At 44.8% G+C, this 21,024-nt stretch overlaps 2 protein-coding genes across 2 annotated transcripts in view; one reads left to right on the top strand and one right to left on the bottom strand.

Moving 5' to 3' along the window:
• GTF2F2 (general transcription factor IIF subunit 2) overlaps positions 1–21,024 on the bottom strand; it is a 64,852-nt gene that overhangs the window by 16,637 nt on the left and 27,191 nt on the right. Inside the window, exon 4 of the mRNA XM_015811074.2 lies at positions 3,164–3,245. Within this exon, the coding sequence (XP_015666560.2) occupies positions 3,164–3,245 (82 nt within the window). The remainder of the gene's footprint in view (positions 1–3,163; positions 3,246–21,024) is intronic.
• On the top strand, positions 8,382–9,305 carry KCTD4 (potassium channel tetramerization domain containing 4). Its single transcript, XM_015811073.2, has one exon. The coding sequence runs from the start codon at positions 8,382–8,384 to the stop codon at positions 9,303–9,305; it is 924 nt and encodes a 307-aa protein (XP_015666559.2).

Here is a 21,024-nt window from a genome sequence, read left to right as displayed (position 1 = left end):
CCACAGCCTGAGACGGTCTGCCCAGTCCTTACACGGGTTTTAGGAAGACGGTTACGTTTTCTCACGACTGGGTGGGGTGTCCCTAAATCCCTCACCACAGGACAGGGAAGGGCTGCCAGGTTCCTAGTGCGGGAGAAGGAAGGGAGGGAGGGAGGAAATATAGAAAAGAGAGGGGGGGAGAGAGGGAGGGAGGGAGGAAATATAGAAAAGAGAGGGGGGGAGAGAGGGAGGGAGGGAGGAAGGAGGAGGGTGAGAGAGGAGGAAGGAAGCAAGGAAGTAGGAAGGAGAGAGAAAGAAAGAAAGAAAGAAAGAAAGAAAGAAAGAAAGAAAGAAAGAAAGAAAGAAAGAAAGAAAGAAAGAAAGGAGGGAGGGAGGGAGGGAAGAAAGAAGGAAGGAAGGAAGGAAGGAAAAAGAAAGAAAGAAAGAAAGAAAGAAAGAAAGAAAGAAAGAAAGAAAGGAAGGAAGGAAATGGAAAGAAATATAGAAAAGAGAGAGAGAGAGAAGGAGAGAGGGAGGGAGGAAGGAGGAGTGTGAGAGAGGAGGAAGGAAGCAAGGAAGCAAGGAAGCAAGGAAGGAGAGAGAAAGAAAGAAAGAAGGGAGAGAGGGAGGGAGGGAGGGAAGAAAGAAAGAAAGAAAGAAAGAAAGAAAAAGAAAGAAAGGAAGGAAGGAAGGAAGGAAAGGAAGGAAGGGGGAAGGGAGGGAGGAAAATGGAAGGAGGGAGGAAATATAGAAAAGAGAGAGAGAGGGAGGGAGGAGGAGGGTGAGAGAGGAGGAAGGAAGCAAGGAAGGAGAAAGAGAAAGAAGGGAGAGAGGGAGGGAGGGAAGAGAACACTGGAAGTTTTTAAGAAGAGACTGGACAGCCATTTGTCCGAAATGGTATAGGGTTTCCTGCCTGAGCAGGGGGTTGGACTAGATGACCTTCAAGGTCCCTTCCAACTTTATCATTATTATTATTATTATTATTATTATTATTATTATTATTATTATTATTATTATTATTATTATTATTATTATTATTATTATTATTATAGAAAGAAAGAAAGGAGGGAGGGAGGGAGGGGAGAGAGGGGAGAGAGGAAGAGAAAAAGGAAGGGAGGGAAGGAGAAACAGACAGAGAGAGAGAGAGAGAGAATCCTTCCGTCCTTTAGTCAGAACTGAAGAAGCATCTTGGACAAGAAGCAAAACATCTTCCAGGAAAAAAAAAACTGAAGTCCAGTTGCCTTTTGAAAAAGCACCTTTGGGATCACTCTAGATCATATTCGGACAGGTGCCAGCTGCTGCTCCCTCTTCAACCAAGAAGCCCAGGGATCTGAGTTAGATTTCGGAAGGAACATCGGTGGTTGTGGACTGGAGAAGAGAAGACTAAGGTTCCCGGGCATGAATTCAAATTCATCTCTGCCATCGCTCCAGGTGCTCTAATTTAAACGAAAGCCCGTCGTTTTATCTTGCAGCCCCTCCACCGCGATGAGTTCAAGTGGAGAAATCTGCTAAAACGAGCCCTCTCCGTGTTTTTTTTTTTAATTTTCTTTCACGCTCAGATGAAAAGGACATTGACCTCCTCAGAGGAACTTTGAAGTAAGGGGGCTCCTGATATCCGGCAGCTTGGAAAAAAGGACTAATGAATCCCACGTGTCTTTCGTGAAGCTCTCACGACTGAAGTACAAAGCTTCCGGAGCCTTTAATTGTCACGCCTTTCTTCTTGGAAATGTAACTTTTAAATGGAAATCTCTCTTTTAAAAAAGAAAGAAGAAGAAGAAGAAGAAGAAGAAGAAGGAGGAGGAGGAGGAGGAGGAGGAGGAGGAGGAAGAAGAAGAAGAAGAAGAAGAAGAAGAAGAAGAAGAAGAAGAAGAAGAAGAAGAAGAAGAAGAAGAAGAAGAAGAAGAAGAAGCTCGAAAATGGAGCTTTAAACTTCAAACGGCAAGATTCTCCCTTTTTCTCTATTTCTTCTTCAGAAGCAATGTAAGGACTTCTAACGATACGTCCTCGACTTACAACCACAATGGAGCCCCCCACATTTCTGCCGTTAAGTGAGAACACTTGTTAAGTGGGGTTTTGCCCCATTTTATGCCCTTCCTGCCACCGTTGTTAAAAGTGAATCCCCCTTGAGGGGGCTTTTGATCTTGCGGGATACATGAGTCCTGCGAGGTCAGGATCGGGCCCGTGCCCATTTCTCCTCCCATTGTCCCATTGAGGGACAGGCAGTCCTCCACTTATAGCCATTCGTTTAGCGACCTTTCGATCATGCGCACGTTGCTTATATGTAAGGCTGTAGGTCTATGTTGTACATGGTATGTTTAAATGTGTGTTATGTATGTATACACTTTGAGAGCAAGCAACTATATTTCATATTTAACGGGCGCCATTGTGCCCACAGTAAAAAATAACAATAAAGGTTTATCTATCTATCTATCTATCTATCTATCTATCTATCTATCTATCTATCTACCCATCCACTTATCTTCTCTATCCTATCCATCCATCCATCCATCCACTCATCCACTCTATTCTTTCTTTCTTCTTTCTTTTTTCTTTTTTCTTTCTATCCATCCATCCATCCACCTACCTATCCCCTCTATTCTATGTATCTATCTGTTCGTTCTATCTATCTATCTATCTATCTATCTATCTTTCTTTCTTTCTTTCTATCCATCCATCCATCCATCCATCCTCTCTATTCTATCTATCCATCCATCCATCCATCCATCCATCCATCCATCCACCTATCCTCTCTACTCTATCTATCTATCTATCTATCTATCTATCTATCTATCTATCTATCTATCTATCTATCTATCTATCTATCTATCCATCCATCCATCCACCTATCCTCTCTACTCTATCTATCTATCTATCTATCTAACTATCTATCCATCTATCCATCTATCCATCCACCTATCCTCTCTACTCTATCTATCTATCTATCTATCTATCTATCTATCTATCTATCTATCTCTCTCTATCTGTCTGTCTATCTATCCTCTCATCTCTCCATTTCTCCATCTCTCTATCTATCCTCTGCCTGCCCATCCATTTATCCATCCATCCACCCATCCACCCATCCTCTCTATTCTATCTCTATCTACCCATTCATCCATCCATCCATCCACCCACCCATCCATCCATCCACCCACCCATCACGCCATCCAAAGAAAGGGAGCCTCACCTTTTCAGTTTCATGTAATTTTCGTTGGCTGCCGGTCGGCATTCTGCCCGCTGGACCACGATTCCTTCCAGGGACAGTTTTTCTAGAACAGAAGGAGACCCAAATTAGCACCAAGTCCCACCAAAGAGAGAGAGAGAGAGAGAGAGAGAGAGAAAGAGAGATTTTTGGTTCTGCAATATACAGGCAGTCCTCGACTTAGCAGCAATTCGTTTAGTGACCATTTGAAGTCAAATCGGCACTGAAAAAAAACAAGCGACTTAAGACCACTGTTCACACTTACGACCACTGCACCGTCCTCGTGGTCACGGGATCAAATTCAGACATTTGGGAACTTACGACGGTCGCAGCGTCCTGGGGGGGTCACGCGATCCCCTTTTGTGACCTTCGGACAAGCAAAGTCCATGGGGGGGGAGAAGCCAGGTTCACTTAACTTTCTAACTTCACAACTGCAGTGATTCCCTTAACAATCGTGGCCAGGAAAGTCGTAACAAAAGGGGGGAAATTTCACTTAACAAATGTCTCGCTTAGCAACGAAAATTTTGGGCTCAATTGCGGTCATAAGTCAAGGACTACCTATGTGTCTCCTGAAATACTCTTCTCAAGACTTCGCAGAATTTCATTTATTTTTTTTGTTGGATGCTACAGAACCAGTTGACTCAACAATTCTAGTGACACAAACCCCTTATAAATGCAGAAGACGTTCCCCAATGTTATAAAAAGCATCAATCTGTCTCCTCTCGCACAGGTGTGCCAGCTACACAATTAATTCCCTGTTTTCACTGAAGGGATACCAGCACATGGCTTTGTTCCACCAGAAATGCAGGGCTCAGCGGCCCCGAAATAATTTCGCTGTTAATATAGTGGCAGCTATTTATAAGGTAGCTGAATGATATTTGCAGGAAAAGGAATCTACTGTACGTTCTTCAATCTGCTGATTTAATATGCTAATTATTATTATTTATTTATTAATTCAATTTATATCCCGCCCTTCTCCTTACCGGACTCAGGGCGGCTGACAGCCTTATAAAACCAATGCAACAATAAATACCTAATTTAAAACCGAATTAAAAAGAAATATTTGTTATGGCCTATATAATTAAAATTTCTCTTAAAAACCCCACTAAAATTCCCTAGGCCAATCCCGCTTGTTGGAAGAGCCATGTCTTTAGGGCGCGGCGGAAGGAGGGGAGATCCGGGATCACCCGGATCTCTGGNGCCATGGAGCGCTTTGAAGATGATAACCAACACCTTGAAGCGCACCCGGAAGGCCACCGGCAACCAGTGCAGCTCGCGCAGCAGCGGTGTTACATGGGAGCGACGAGTCCCTCCCAACACCGCCCGCGCGGCCGCATTCTGGACCAGTTGGAGCCTCCGGGTGCTCCTCAAGGGGAGCCCCATGTAGAGAGCATTACAGCAGGCACCTTCCTTGTAGCAAGCTAATGAATCAGACCCATGGCATTAATTCACCTGACTGGGGGCAAAAGCTTGGGAATATTATTTTGGCGTCCTGCGTTTGTTCATATAGGTTTAGTCTCGCGCAGTTGATTGACCAAAGTAACTGAAAACGGACTGGGAGAAAACCAAGAGGAAAAACGGCCAACGGTGGGAAAGGATAGCCACGAATGAATTCGTTACTCTATACTTAAAAGCTAGCTAGAAAGCCCGTTTGGGGGGGGGGGGTTGGTAAAAGAGGAGATTCTAGTTGTCTCTTAGGCAGGGAAGTGGCTAGGTGACTTTGGGTCGGCCACTCTCAGCCCAATACTGGGAAGTCAAACCCCCCCCCCCCCCAAAACACCACCAACCCCATCCATCTATCAATCCACATTGTGCAGTACGGTCAAATGTGGTCCATGATCTTTAGCAAAGTTTTCAGACGGCAGTGGATTAGTGTGTGTGTGTGTGTGTGTGTGTGTGTGTGTGTGTGTGTGTGTGAGCGAGAGAGAGAGAGAGACAGAGACAGAGACAGAGACAGAGACAGACAGACAGACAATGAGAAAATAACAATATGGAGGTCTTCTGGTCCAACCCGTGTGTGTGTGTGTGTGTGTGTGTGTGTGTGTGTGAGAGAGAGAGAGAGAGAGAGAGAGAGAGAGAGAAAAGAAATAGCAAGAGGGAAAGAAAGCGAGAAAGAAAGAATGAGAGAGAGAGAAAGGAGAGAAAGAAAACAGGGACAGTAAGAGAAAGAGAGAGAAAAGAAAAAGAGAGAGACAGAGACAGAAAGAGAGAGAGAGAGAGCGGGAGAGGGAGAGAGAAAGAGAGAGAAAGAAAAAGAAAGAGAGAAAGAAAAAGAGTAAGAGAGAGAAAGAATAGGGACAGAGCAAGAGAGAGAGAAAAAGAGAGAGACAGAGAGAGACAGGAAGAAAGTCAGAAAGAAAGAGAGCGAGAGAAAGAGGGGGGACAGAGAGGGAGAGAGAAAGAAAGAAAAAAGAGAAAGAAAGAGAAAGAAATGAAAGAAAGTTTGTGTGACAGAGAAAGAAACAGGTCAAGAGAGAGAGAGAGAGAGAGAGAGAGAGAGAAAGAGAGAGAGAGAGAAAGAAAAAGAGACAGAGCAAGAAGAGAGAGAGAGAGAGAGAGTAAGAGAGAAAGAAAGACACGGAGTGCTTTTTAACAAATCCGATCCGCCAGGGTGTGACGGGGCTCCTCCCGATTGTATCCCCGGCTGACCTCTGCAGTGTCTCAGGTCTAACTTCATTTCCAAGAGCTGCTTTGAACTCCACAGGTGGATGGGTGGGGGGGGGAGGCGGCCCCCCATCCCATCCTGCCTTGTGCGGCTGCTCTGCAATCCCGGGGGAAAGACACGGCTGCTTTAAAGCGTCGCAGCCGGGTGAGCCGGCCTTGGGCTCGGAGACACCGCTTGGAGGCCCCCTCCGGAGGGCTGCGCTGCTTCCGTCAGGAACGCCCAGCCAACGGAAAGCGCGCGGGAAACCGTTGCGGGTTGTGCCTCTCCTCCCTACCTCTGGGACACCACAGGCCCTCTTGGAAGCATTAAACACATCCAAAAGCCCGACCCAATACAGGGGGGTCCCCAACTTTAGCGACCACTTGAAGTTACAATGCCCCGTCCAAAAGGACCCTGGTGACTCTTTTCACACTTACGACCGTTGCAGCATCCGCAGGGTATTCTGATTAAAATCTAGAAGCTTGGCCAACCGACTCGTACTTATGACGGTTGCCGTGTCCCGGGGGTCCTTCTGACCAGCAAAATCAAGGAGGGGGGGGGAGTCAGGTTCATTTAACACCGGTTACTATGTTTGTTTGTTTATGTTTATTTAGATTTTGTATACCGCCCTATCTCCCTTACGGGACTCACGGCGGTGAACAGGCGATAATAAAAATCACAATAAATATCTATTCTAAAATCAAATTAAATAAATAAAGGTGTTACTAACTTAACACCTGCAGAGATTTGCTTAACAATTGTGGCAAGAAAGGTGCAGGATGGGGCAACATTCGCTTAACAAATGTCTTGCTTAGTGGCGGAAATTTTGGACTCGACCGTGGTCGTAAGCCGAGGAACACCTGCAGCCGGAAAGCCCCCCTTGATTCCTGTGATTCTGACAAATAAAACACCAGCTCCCTCCATTTCAAAGCCTCCCTCCTGTAGGGAGAGCTGGGAATCTTAAGCCACTGTGTTTCTGGTCTGCCACCGAAAGCTGCACATTTTCTCCCCTTCGGAATCCATCCCGCTTCTCATAATAATAATAGTAATAATAATAATAATAATAATAATAATAATAATAATAATAATAATAATAAATAATAATAATAATAATAATAATAATAGTGGTGGTGGTGGTGGTAGTGGTGGTGGTGGTGGTGGTAATAGTAGTAGTAGTAGTAAAGCTGGAAGGGACCTTGGAGATCATTTAGTCCAACCCCCTGCTCAGGCAGGAAACCCTATATCATTCCAGACAAATGGCTGTCCAGTCTCTTCCAGTGTTGGAGCATTTACAACTTCTGGAGGCAGGTAGTTCCACTGGTTAATTGTTCCGACCGTCAGGAAGTTTCTCCTTAGTTCTAGGTTGCTTCTCTCCTTGATTAGTTTCCATCCGTTGCTTCTTGTCCTGCCTTCAGGTGCTTTGGAGAAGAGCTTGACTCCCTCTTCTTTGGGGCAACCCCTGAGATATTGGAAGACTGCTATCCTGTCCCCCCTCGTCCTTCTCTTCATTAAACTAGACATCCCCAATTCCAGCAGCCGTTCCTTATATGCTTTAGCCTCCAGTCCCCTGATCATCTTTGTTGCTCTTCTCTGCACTCTTTCTAGAGTCTCAACATCTTTAGGAGATCTCAGCCCTCTATTTTTTTCTGCTTACACCTTGGTGCAAATATTTGCATTTTGGGAAACTCAGCCTTAAAGCCACGGCAGCTACACACAGAAGAAGCAAGCCACCTGCTTCCCTCAACCTTTCTCCAAACGTGGAAGGGTTACTAAGGGGCTATGCTACTGGCGCGCCGAGGTTTGACCAGCCAAAATCCTCTTGTCCACCGGAAACAGGGAGTCCCATTTTGACTGGAAAGAAACGGATCCCTCGGACATTTATCTCCCCATGAACCCAATTGTAGGCAAGTCCTCTTGTCTGTCGCAAATTTGCAGGCAAAGCGTGGCTTTGTGTCCTAAATCACCACCACCACCACCACCCCTCCTTACAATCCTGTTTCTCAGGCTATTTGAAAACAAATTCCACCCTGGCCGCGCCACGTAAAAATCCACGCTTCTTGCTGAGGGTTTCAAAGCAGCGGGAGCTGCTGGGTTTTCCAATATTTTAATTGGTGCCTTTTGTCTCCAAAGATGCCCACCCGACAATGGGGACACAAAGCTCTGGAAAACGACGGAATCGGCTGTCTTAAAACGACAACGGGGTTCTTATTTTTTATTTTAAAGAAGGTTTACGAATCCCTCAAAAAGGTATCCCGTTGCACAGAAAAGGGAATGGAACAAAGGCGTGCTCTTTTATTTCATCCATTCCCACCCACCCCCAAAAATCTGTCTTCCCCACGCGGGCACTCACTTTCTGACTTTCCCCCTTAATAATGTCAATTCTGGGGACGTCCCAGGGGGGAAGAAAAGGCACTTTTTTCTCTCCCTCCGCCCCCCGCTGCAAGCATCCTCTTACCCTCACACGGTTAAATGCAAATTCAGCTTTCCAGACCTGCTCCTAGGAACACGCAGCACACACAGTTCCTACGCCACCTACTGCAAAGCTGAGCTGACAAGCTCATGCAAGGCTCAGGGCACTTCTTCCCTACTAGCCTGCTTCCCGGGCTGAATCGAGGGGGTTTCGGAAGGAAATCTCCCGCCCGCCTGAAGCAGAAAAGAGGGGCCAGGCAAGGCGGCCGGGAGGGCGACCCTCGGAGCATCCCTCGCCAAGGAGCCCACCGCCGGCTGTGTGAAATGGAGAACGGGAAGAAAGGCAGCAGCCAGTCGGAAGGCAGCGAGCAAGGCAAGGATTGTAACCTGTCTCCGGTGACTCTCAACGTGGGGGGCTACCTCTACGTGACCCAGAGGCAAACCCTCACCAGATACACGGACTCCTTGCTGGAAAGGGTGGTGACCGGGAAGACGCTCTGCCCGTCGGACGCAGAGGGCCATTTTTTCATCGACAGAGACGGTCTCCTCTTCAGGCACGTCCTGAACTTCCTAAGGAACGGGGAGCTGCTTCTCCCGGAGGGCTTCAAGGAAAGCCAACTTCTGGCCCAGGAGGCGGAATTCTTCCAGCTTCACCTCTTGGCGGAGGCGGTGAAATCCAGGTGGGAGAAGGAGCAGCTGGCCTCCAGGGAGGCCACCTTCCTGGAGATCACCGACAGCCACGACCGTGCCCAGGGCCTGCGGATTTTTTGCAACGCGCCCGACTTCATCGCCAAGATCAAATCCCGCATCGTTTTGGTCTCGAAAAGCAGGCTGGACGGTTTCCCCGAAGAGTTCTCCGTCTCTTCCAACATCATTCAGTTCAAGTACTTCATCAAGTCGGAAAACGGGACCCGTCTGGTGTTGAAGGAAGACAACACCTTCGTGTGCACCTTGGAGACGCTCAAGTTTGAGGCCATCATGATGGCCCTCAAGTGCGGCTTCCGGCTGCTGACCAGCCTGGATTGTTCGAAAGGATCCATCGTCCACAGCGACGCGCTTCACTTCATCAAGTGACGACTCGGGGACCCGAGGCCACGAAAGCATGCAGCCGGTCGGTCTCATCCAACTTTCCAACACATCGGCCGGCGGTTTATCCGGCTCGGCTGATCCCACAGCCCTGCGGCTCACGAATTCATGAGAACTCGTGGTATGTAACATTTGTAAAAGTCCACCGCCTGCCAGTTCGTTGTGTCCGTTTTAACAACAACCACCGTAATAAAAGAAAAAGAAAAAGGAAAAAAGGGTGTTTGTTAGATGTGATCAAAACCAAAGTGAGCGCTGAAGCCGTCTCCCTCTCTCTGTGTTTGCTCGCTTCTGCTTTTCTCACGCCGAGCCCGGGGACGAACGAACAGGCTGGTCTGCATTTCAGCGCGGATAGAATGCGTTGCTTCTCCCTCCGCTCGAGAATGATAAAAATGCTTTCCCGTTCTGGCTGTTATTTATCTTTCTGGGCTGATCCTGGTTCCAGAGGGAAAACGGTTTGTCTCTCTGTTGGCTGATGTTTAAATACGCAGCGCAGTTGCAGGAATTGGGGATGTCTACTTCAGGGGTGAGCAACTGGGAGTTGAAGTCCACGAGTCATAAAAGAGCCAAGGTGGCCTACTCCTGGTCTAGTCTAATGGAAAGAAGGACCAGGGGTGACCTGATAGCAGCCTTCCGATATTTGAGGGGCTGCCACAAAGAGGAGGAGGGTGGGGTCCACCTCTTCTCCAAAGCACCTGAAGGGGGAGGACAAGAAGCAACAGATGGAAACTAACCGAGAGAAGCAACGTGGAATGAAGGAGGAATTTCCTGACAGGGAGAACAATTAGCCGGTGGAACTCCTTGCCTCCAGATGTTGTGGGTGCTCCAACACTGGAGGCTTTTAACAAGAGACTGGAATGGTTATAGGGTCTTCTACCTGAGCAGGGGGTTGGACTAGATGACCTCCAAGGTCCCTTCCAACACTGCTATTCTATTCTAATTCTATTCTAGTCTAGTCTACTCTATTCTAGTCTATTCTTCTACTCTATTCTAGTCTATTCTATTCTATTCTTCTCTATTCTACTCTATTCTATTCTATTCTTCTCTATTCTATTCTCTATTCTATTCTATTCTATTCTATTATTCTATTCTATTCTATTATTCTATTCTATTCTTCTCTATTCTATTCTCTATTCTATTCTATTATTCTATTCTATTCTATTCTATTCTACATCCGATTCTATATCCGATTCTACATCCGATTCTATTCTATTCTATTCTATTCTATTCTATTCTATTCTATTCTACATCCTATCCTATCCTATCCTATCCTATTCTACATCCTATCCTATCCTATGCTATCCTATCCTATCCTATGGTTATAGGGTCTTCTGCCCGAGCAGGGGGTTGGACTAGATGACCTCCAAGATCCCTTCCAACTCTGCCATTCTGTAAATCACCCTGCAAGGTCTCAGATCTAGTGGGATTTAAAGCTGTACACAGACATCCACTGTATTTAACTAGCAATAGAGAAGATGCTACATCATGTATCGTTCAGGATGTCATCCTTTATCTATCCAAACAGTAGGAGGAAAGGAAAGTGGGGGGGAAAAAACATCTAATCTCTTATTAACTTTGGCCCTTTAGAGGACAGTGATTTAGACAGAACGCCGAGACAAAACACTTCACAGTTCCAGAAAAGACTTCGATGTCATCTTTTTTACATTTTAAAAATCCCTCTTTTTTTTTTTTTTTTTAGAAAAGACAGGTACTTCTCGAGCGCAACCGAGTCCAACATTTTCCGTCGCTAAATGAGACGTTCGTTCAGGGAGTTTCGCCCCCATTTTACAGCCTTTCTTGTCACAGTCGTTAAGCGAATCACTGCAGCTGTTAAGTGAGTAACGTGGTTGTTAAGTGAATCCAGCTTCCCCCTTGATAGACGGTCGTAAAAGGGGATCCCTGAGACCGTCGTAAACACGAACCGGTTGCCAAGCGTCTGAATTTGGATCACCCGATCATGGGGATGCTTCAAAAGTTGTAACTGGGGGGGGGGGAGAAAAGGTCACAAAATCCCTTTTTTTCAGTGCCGTTGTAACTCGGAACGGTCACTAAACGAACCAGCCAGGACTAATTGTACACATTCGTGCCAAAATAAGGGGGGGAAAAAAATCTAGTTAACCCAGCAGAGGAGACAGCTACACGCGGTAAGATGTGAGACGCACACCACACACCTCAACACTACGAGCGTCGCACACAACAACCAGGCTTTCAATTGTACAGGGAGCCTGGAGGGCTGCCAGGATGGTGGGAATCAACAGCCAACTTTGCGTTCCGTCATTAACTTTATTTCCTTCCCTTAAAAAACTCCAGGTTTTCTGTCCAAACTACAGCAATAAAGTCTTCTGGTTTTTTGGGTTTTTTTTCCTATCAGCAGGGAAACACCACGCTTAAGCGTGTTGTAGTCGGCATTTACTACGACTCCCAATTATTTCTGCCCTGTGTTCAAGAGCGGACGTCTGCTCCAGGGCAGCTTAGAGTAACCGGCTAATATATTAATCCGCTCACATTTTAAGCCGTTTAAAAACATCTGGATTCTTTCCGAGGGGTGGGGGGTTGGCTGGTGTGTGTGTGTGTGTGTGTGTGTGAGGAGACAGGTAAAGGTTTCAAACGTTCAAAGCACTGGATGTGCGTTAAACTGCTATCATCTTCACTACTTAGAAAGAAAATTCGTGGGATTGCGGGGTTATTCATCTATTGATTAATTTTATTTTTATTTCAAATGGCTACCATGGGTTGCATTCTTGCAAACGGGGGGGGGGGGTGGGGGTGCAAGGTTCATAGGCAACGCACATTGCGTTCAAAAAGCAGCAAGATTGAATATAACTGGGATCATTCGATAAATGATTTGTTAGCACCTGAAGCCAGAAGAAGCAACCATGGATCTGATCAAGGAGAGAAACAACCTGGAATTAAGGAGAAACTTCCTGACAGTGAGGACAATCAACCAGTGGAACAGCTGGCCACCAGAAATCGTGGGCGCTCCGTCACTGGAGCTTTTAAAGAAGAGACTAGAAAATCACCTGTCTGAGATAAGGTTTAGGTTCTCCTGCTTAAGCGAGGGGTGGACTAGAAGACCTCCAGGATCACTTCCGGCTCTATTCTATTCCAAATTATGCTCTGGGCCACGATTACAGCTAACCCAAGTATTTTATCCTACAGGAGGAAGGAAGCAGCCACGGCTAAAAGCAACGTCTGTTTTGCAAGCTACACAGTGCAGAGAAGTAAGCATTAGGTAAGGAACTGTGAGCAAACAATGCTAATTGTAATTAACAGGTCTGCCTTCCCTGCGATTAGCAATTTCCTGATTCAAGAAGTGAATAGCGTGTTCAAATAAGCCAGTTTCCCACTTTTTTTTAAAAAAAAATTAAAAAACAAGGAAAAATTTGGATCTCGTGGCGCACCATCTGTTGTCATCTCTATTATTCATCCCACTTCTAATGCGACAAGTTCCTGGAATTCATTTGCCACACCAGAGAACTAGATCCGAAGAGAATGTGTGGTGAAGGGTTGGGACTCTCCAAGGCAGGGGGGTCTTCAAAGTTGGCCCTTTGATGACTTGTGGACTTCAGCTCCCAGAATTCCTGTTCTGTTCTGTTCCATTCTGCAATCTATTCTATTCTGCAATTTATTCTATTCTATTCCATTCCATTCCATTCTGTATTTATATTCTATTCCATTCCATTCCATTCCATTCTGCATTCTATTCCATTCCATTCCATATTCTATTCTATTCCATATTCTATTCTATTCCATATTCTATTCTATTCTATTCTATTCTATTCCATTCCATTCCGCATTCTATTCTATTCCATTCCATTCCATATTCTATTCTATTCCATATTCTATTCTATTCTATTCTATTCTATTCTATTCTATTCTATTCTATTCTATTCCATTCCATTCTGCATTCCATTCCATTCCATTCTATTCTATTCCATTCCATTCCATATTCTATTCTATTCCATATTCTATTCTATTCTATTCTATTCTATTCTATTCTATTCTATTCTATTCTATTCTATTCTATTCTATTCTATTCTATTCTATTCCATATTCTATTCTATTCTATTCTATTCTATTCTATTCTATTCTATTCTATTCTGCATTCTATTCTATTCCATTCCGCATTCTATTCTATTCCATTCCATTCCATATTCTATTCTATTCCATATTCTATTCTATTCCATATTCTATTCTATTCTATTCTATTGTATTGTATTCTATTCTATTCTATTCTATTCCATTCCATTCCATTCTGCATTCCATTCCATTCCATTCCATTCCATTCCATATTCTATTCTATTCTATTCTATTCCATTCCGTTCTGCATTCTATTCTATTCCATTCCGCATTCTATTCTATTCCATTCCATTCCATATTCTATTCTATTCCATATTCTATTCTATTCCATATTCTATTCTATTCTATTCTATTCTATTCTATTCTATTCCATTCTGCATTCTATTCTATTCCATTTCATTCCATTTTGCATTCTATTCTATTCTATTCTATTCTATTCTATTCCATTCCATATTCTATTCCATTCCATTCCATTCTGCATTCTATTCTATTCTATTCCATTCCATATTCTATTCCATTCCATTCCATTCTGCATTCTATTCCATTCCATATTCTATTCCATTCTATTCTATTCTATTCTATTCCTTTCCATTCCATTCTGCATTCTATTCTATTCTATTCTATTCTATTCTATTCTATTCTATTCTATTCTATTCTATTCTATTCTATTCTATTCCATTCCATTCCATTCCATTCTATTCTATTCTATTCCATTCCATTCCATTCCATTCCATTCTGAGCACAATGCCTCACGAGGTCAGTGGCTCACCTCAATACCCCAAACACTGGTTTGAGTAAGGATGGAGGAACTTTGAGTCCCATCTGCCTTTAGAAATAATACGCCACAGCATCCAAATAGCGAAATCTGCTTAACTCTTTCTCCAAAAAAACAAAACAAAAACCAGGATCTGAAACCAGTGGATAGTTTGATTTTTTAATCTGAGGCCAATTATAGCTGTCACCGAGAAGCCGTTGCAGAGGGAAATTGCGTTAGGAAAGAAGTGGAGTGCTTGAGGCTTATTTGACAATAATTACTCAATTCAGTAATTAGCGGAGGGAAATGCACAATTCTGGTAAATTGAGGGCAGAGAGGAAGCACACCCTCTCTTCCAAACAAAAGAGACAAGCTTTCCGTGCCAGCATAACTCCATCTACCCAATTTTCAAAACTCCTGAATTCAGGTCTCTGAAAAACACATCATTGCCGAGAAAAAAAGAGTGGGGTAAAAATCTAGAAACAAGATTTCTTAAAAACATAAAAGTGTCACAATGTTAATTCTCATCGTATGTGAGGATTGAGGTCCGTGAGACGTTGTACACGGGAAGCTTCCAGGTGCCAACTCAAAATAGATAACTGCTTGACTATGGAATAACAAGAGTTGGAAGGGACCTGGGAGGTCATCTAGTCCAACCCTCTGCTCAGGCAGGAAACCCTGTACCCATTTCAGACAAATGGTTGTCTAATCTCTTCTTAAAAACTTCCAGTGTTGGAGCATCCACACCTTCTGGAGGCAGGTTGTTCCCCTGGTGAATTGAAGACCACCACCATCATGGTCCATATCCTCAGAAGGTCACCATCATGCTGGAACTGGAGATATCTTTAAAAAAAATCCCTACACTATTTAGACCCCAAAGGTGTTTTCTTTCAAAAGGCAACTGGACTTTCTCGTTTTTCCTTTGAAGATGTTTCGCTTCTCCTCCAAGAAGCTTCTTCAGCTCTGACTGGATGGTGGGGAAATGGAAGGATTGATATTCCTTGCAGACCGCTGGTCGTTTGCACTCTTTCTAAGGGTGGCTGAGGCCACTTGGAGATCGATCTGAGCCCTCAGGGCCACCTGACTCCTGTAGTCTGCAATTTTTTTTTCCCTGGAAATCCTTTTATAGCTCTGCAACCATTCAAAGGGTGTTCATTCCAAAGTGCATCGCTAAATGTCTCTGGAGATTCTCCATCATCCAGGTCCCAAAGATGTTTTTTCAGCAGGCAACTGGACCTTCTCGCTTTTTTCCTTGAAAACATTTCGCTTCTCCGCCAACAAGCTTCTTCACTTCGGAAGCTTTTTGATAAGAAGCGAAATGTCTTCCAGCAAAACAAAAAGGTCCAGTTGCCTTTTGGGGAGAAAAACAAAAAAAGCAGCTTTGGGGCAACTATGACCTGGATGAATGAGAATCTCCATAGACCAGGGGTGGGGAACCTGGGCTCTTTTATGACTGGTGGACTTCAACTCCCAGAATTCCTGAGCCAGCCATGCTGAGGGGAAAGGGAGAGGTTTCCAAGCTGAGCCAGGCTGGCTCAGGAATTCTGGGAGTTGAAGTCCACGAGTCATGAGGGGGCCATAGTTCCCCCATGCTGGCTCAGGAATTCTGGGAGTTGAAGTCCACGAGTCATGAGGGGGCCATAGTTCCCCCATGCTGGCTCAGGAATTCTGGGAAATGAAGTCCACGAGTCATAAAAAAGCCAAGGTTGCCTACCCCTGGTATAGGGTTTCCTGCCTGAGCAGGGGGTCGGACTAGATTACAGGGGTCTCCAACCTTGGTAACTTTAAGACTTGTGGACTTCAACTCTCAGAATTCCTCAGCCAGCATGGGGGAACTATGGCCCCTTCATCATCGTGGAGGCGCTGCAACAGTCCTAAGTGTGGAAAAACTATCATAAATCACCGTTTTTAGTGCCATTATACCTTCAAATGGTCACTAAACAAATGATTGTTAGTTGGAGATTACCTAGACCAGGCATAGGCAACCTTGGCTCTTTCATGACTCATGGACTTCAACTCCCAGAATTCCTGAGCCAGCCACGCTGAGGAGAAAGGGAGAGGTTTCCAAGCTGAGCCAGGCTGGCTCAGGAATTCTGGGAGTTGAAGTCCACCAGTCATGAGGGGGCCATAGTTCCCCATGCTGGCTCAGGAATTCTGGGAGTTGAAGTCCACCAGTCATGAAGGGGCCATAGTTCCCCCATGCTGGCTCAGGAATTCTGGGAGTTGAAGTCCCCGAGTCATGAGGGGGCCATAGTTCCCCCACGCTGGCTCAGGAATTCTGGGAGTTGAAGTCCACGTGTCATGAAGGGGCCACAGTTCCCCCATGCTGGCTCAGGAATTCTGGGAGTTGAAGTCCACAAGTCATAAAAGAGCCAAGGTTGCCTACCCCCTGGGCTAGGTCTACCCTTTTCATGACTGTCTTTTCATACTCTGCCTAAATAGTTCTTGATATTCTGCATAATGCCTAGGCCCGGGGTGGGCAACCTTGCCTCTTTTATGAATCGTGGACTTCAACTCCCAGAATTCCTGAGCCAGCCACGCTGAGGGGAAAGGGAGAGGTTTCCAAGCTGAGCCATGCTGGCTCAGGAATTCTGGGAGTTGAAGTCCACCAGTCATCAAAGAGCCCAGGTTGCCTACCCCTGCCATAGACACACTTTTTAAATATTAGTTCTTCCATCTGAAACAGCATCTTGATCAACCAATACTGGAGGGCTCGTATGGACACCAGTAAAGAACATCAGAAGGAAAATGCACGATATCTAACAGAAGGCAATCATTATGCATCAAATTTACTGAACGTGACTATCCTTCTAAAACCCGCTAAGCTTTCCAAAAAAGCATTTTCACCTATAGGTTGACTTGGGAAAGAACCCATTATGAAAATGTCACATTAAATCTGTTCAGCCTAGCACTTTAGGAGAGAAAGGCAGGCATATTCATCTGACATTCAGCTCATTTTCCTGTGGAACAAATGCCTTACAAAGCTGTTTGAGGTGACTTAAATGAGAGATGAACTTGTAATTCACGCTACGAATTAAGCTCTCTTGAACGTGTTGAGGAAACTAGGCCAACATGGGTTCAAAAACACGACGACGTTTTAACCAAATCAATTCTCAGGCTTGGAAAAAATTCAGGCTCTAAGCAAGGAAATGGAAAGGACTTTGCTCCGTAATCATTGGTTAAGTAAAATTTCAGGGTTTTTTCAACTGCGGTTCCACCAACAAAACAGGACACACGGGATACAATTGAGAATTACACTTACAAAGCTAGGAAGAGGAGATTTGGGCAAACAGGAGCCAAGAACATGACTTCAATTTTTTTTTTTTTTTGGACTCTGAGGTATTTTATTCTACCATCTAGGATCTTCCTGTGGAATTCTGGAGCCAACAAATTAAGACAATGGTTGTCTGCTGGCAACGTTGTGGGACCTGCTGAAGTGGACGTCTCGTCCTCCAATCAGTTACAGCCTCAACATGGGTCAGATGGATTAATTCAAACTCTTTTTCCAGCAAACTCATTGACTAACATTTGGACTTCTCATAGGTCTTTCCTAGAATGCAGATGGGGATAGACTAGATAGACTAGACTAGAATAGAATAGAATAGAATAATGAAGACTAGACTAGACTTGACTAGACTAGAATAGAATAATGAAGACTAGACTAGACTAGACTAGACTAGAATAGAATAGAATGAAGACTAGACTAGACTAGACTAGAATAGAATAGAATGAAGACTAGACTAGACTAGACTAGAATAATGAAGACTAGACTAGACTAGACTAGACTAGACTAGAATAGAATGAAGACTAGACTAGACTAGACTAGAATAGAATAGAATAGAATAGAATAATGAAGACTAGACTAGAATAGAATAATGAAGACTAGACTAGACTAGACTAGACTAGAATAGAATGAAGACTAGACTAGACTAGACTAGAATAATGAAGACTAGACTAGACTAGACTAGACTAGAATAATGAAGACTAGACTAGACTAGAATAATGAAGACTAGACTAGACTAGACTAGACTAGAATGAAGACTAGACTAGACTAGAATAGAATAGAATAATGACTAGACTAGACTAGACTAGAATAATGAAGACTAGACTAGACTAGACTAGACTAGAATGAAGACTAGACTAGACTAGACTAGACTAGAATAATGAAGACTAGACTAGACTAGACTAGACTACACTAGAATAGAATGAAGACTAGACTAGACTAGACTAGAATAGAATAGAATAATGAAGACTAGACTAGACTAGACTAGAATAATGAAGACTAGACTAGACTAGACTAGACTAGAATGAAGACTAGACTAGACTAGACTAGAATAGAATAATGAAGACTAGACTAGACTAGAATAGAATAGAATGAAGACTAGACTAGACTAGACTAGAATAATGAAGACTAGACTAGATTAGACTAGACTAGAATAATGAAGACTAGACTAGAATAGAATAGAATAATGAAGACTAGACTAGACTAGACTAGACTAGACTAGACTAGACTAGACTAGAATAATGAAGACTAGACTAGACTAGACTAGACTAGGATAGGATAGGATAGGATAGGATAGAATTTTGTAGCAGGGATCCAGCCGTTGGCTGCCTCGTTTGGGAGTTTTCTACTGAAGAGGCTGCATCTGCCGTGGGAAACCCTGAAAGACGGTTACAGCGAGGCTCAACCTGTCAAATAAAACCCTCCATCTGGTTCCCAGAGGGTACGGAAGCCAAAGCTGTCTCCTTTTTTAGCAAAATGAATAACGACAGGAGAGGAGAACAAAACGACGAGCTGGCATCCGAAAAAGCATCCCTGGTGCTCAGAAACATGAGGTGTCAAACAAGCAACGGGGGTGATGGATGGCCCTGGACAAGCCCCAGCCGAAGAAGACAACTAGCCAAGGACACTTTGCTCAGTTCTGCAGGGACCTCGTGACATTTAAATGGAACATCTCGTTAGCAGGGAAGTCCATTTGTGTAGCTGCTCCACACAGATGGCCAATTCGCCACGGGCAGTCAGGCAAGCAGGACCACATCCCCTCCACGCGTCCACAAATATTTATGCCGATACATGATCCTTCGCAAAATCTAACTCACGCTGAAAGCCCCCCCCAAAACAGCTTCTCATTAGGAATTTAATTGTTGTCGTTAGTTGCGAAGTCGTCTCCGACCCATCGCGACCCCACGGACAACGTTCCTCCAGGCCTTCCTGTCCTCTACCATCTTCTGGAGTCCATTGAAGCTCCCGCCTACTGCTTCAGGGACTCCATCCAGCCACCTCCTTCTCTGTCATCCCCTTCTTCTCTTGCCCTCCATCTTTCCCAGCATCAGGCTCTTCTCCAGGGAGTCCTTCCTTCTCATTAGGTGGCCAAAGGACTTGAGTTTCCACTTCAGGATCTGGCCTTCTCAAGAGCAGTCGGGGTTGATCTCCTCCAGGACCGACCGGTTGGATGGCCTTGCAGTCCAGGGGACTCGCAGGAGTCTTCTCCAGCACCAGAGTTCAAAGGCCTCGATTCTTCGGCGCTCAGCCTTTCTTATGGTCCAACTTTCACAGCCACACATTGCAACTGGGAAAACCATGGCCTTGACCATACGCACTTTTGTTGGCAGGATGATGTCTCTGCTTTTGAGTATGCTGTCTAGATTTGCCATAGCTTTCCTCCCCAGGAGCAAGCGTCTTCTAATTTCTTGGCCGCAGTCCCCATCTGCGGTGATCTTGGAGCCCAGGAAAATAAAATCTGTCACTAAGGAATTTCACATGCATTGTTAAATAAAACAAATGGACCCAGACAACACGTTGTTTACTAAGCACCTATGAATTGTAAACTCAGAAAACTAATAAAATGTTGAATAGGAGAGGGGAAAAAAAGCTTCTCAAAGGAGATGTTTACGCAACCGCTATATCGTCAGTTACGTTTTCCCCAAAAGAAATTTTTAAAGAGATTCGATTAGGGAAATAAGCTATTATAAAGTCAGATTTCAAGTAAAGGTTAGGGCACAATGCTGGAGCAAGCTGTGGAGCAAACTGGAAGGACGGCTGTAGAGCAGAAGTATTTCTACATCTGTATGCTTACTCCTAGAGGTATGCTAGCAAACCACGGAGTGTATTTAGTAGCAAAGATTGCAATGGTCACTTGGAGGTGGGAGGTACTCCTAATGTAATCTACCGGATCCCCTGAATGGATTGTCCCTGTGACTAGCTAGGGCTATGAAGGGGAGGAAGCTAACTACCAGATTACAAGCGAGCAATCAGACGAGGAGACCCAAACTCGTTGATTACCTCACACTGCAATGAACAAAGACATACATTCAATTTCGCACCTACTCAGATTGTTGGACGAGCAGGTACAAAAACAGCCAGGGAAGTGATTGAAGCCTGGGAAATAGGAGTGCTGATTTACCACCAGTTTATCAAATACGTAGGAGGTGAGGGCTTGGCAGCACAAGGATACAACAGCCAACGACTTACTAGTCGGCCATCAACACCCCAATCAACCAATAAGAAGCCACACCCAAACACAGACACCCCGTAAATACGACGCATAGAATAGCCCAAAGCACACATTCCAATAGAGAGAAGATTCGTGAAGGTGGGCTGAAGCATGAGTACCAAAACTCAGAAGACTAAGCCGCTGGTCCTGGTGACCAACCCAGATTAGATCTTGTATTTAGTACAGTGGTTCTCAACCTGTGGGTCGGGACCCCATTTGGGGTCGATCGACCATTTCACGGGGGTCGCCAAGCAAGGCTGTCCGCCATTTTTTTTGTCCGCCATTTTTTCCCCCCTTTTCCGGCGGGTGCCTTACCTCCCTTGGGCTGGGCCAGCTGGTGGTCGGCCTGCTCCGTCTCTGCCGCTTGCCAGCTACGCCTCGG

The sequence above is a fragment of the Protobothrops mucrosquamatus genome, unplaced genomic scaffold, assembly GCF_001527695.2.
Source record: "Protobothrops mucrosquamatus isolate PMUCROS unplaced genomic scaffold, P.Mucros_1.0 scaffold28, whole genome shotgun sequence".
In the NCBI taxonomy this organism is placed as follows: Eukaryota; Metazoa; Chordata; class Lepidosauria; order Squamata; family Viperidae; genus Protobothrops; species Protobothrops mucrosquamatus.
The sequence above is the reverse complement of the archived record's forward strand: the minus strand, read 5'-3'. Positions and strand labels throughout refer to the sequence as shown.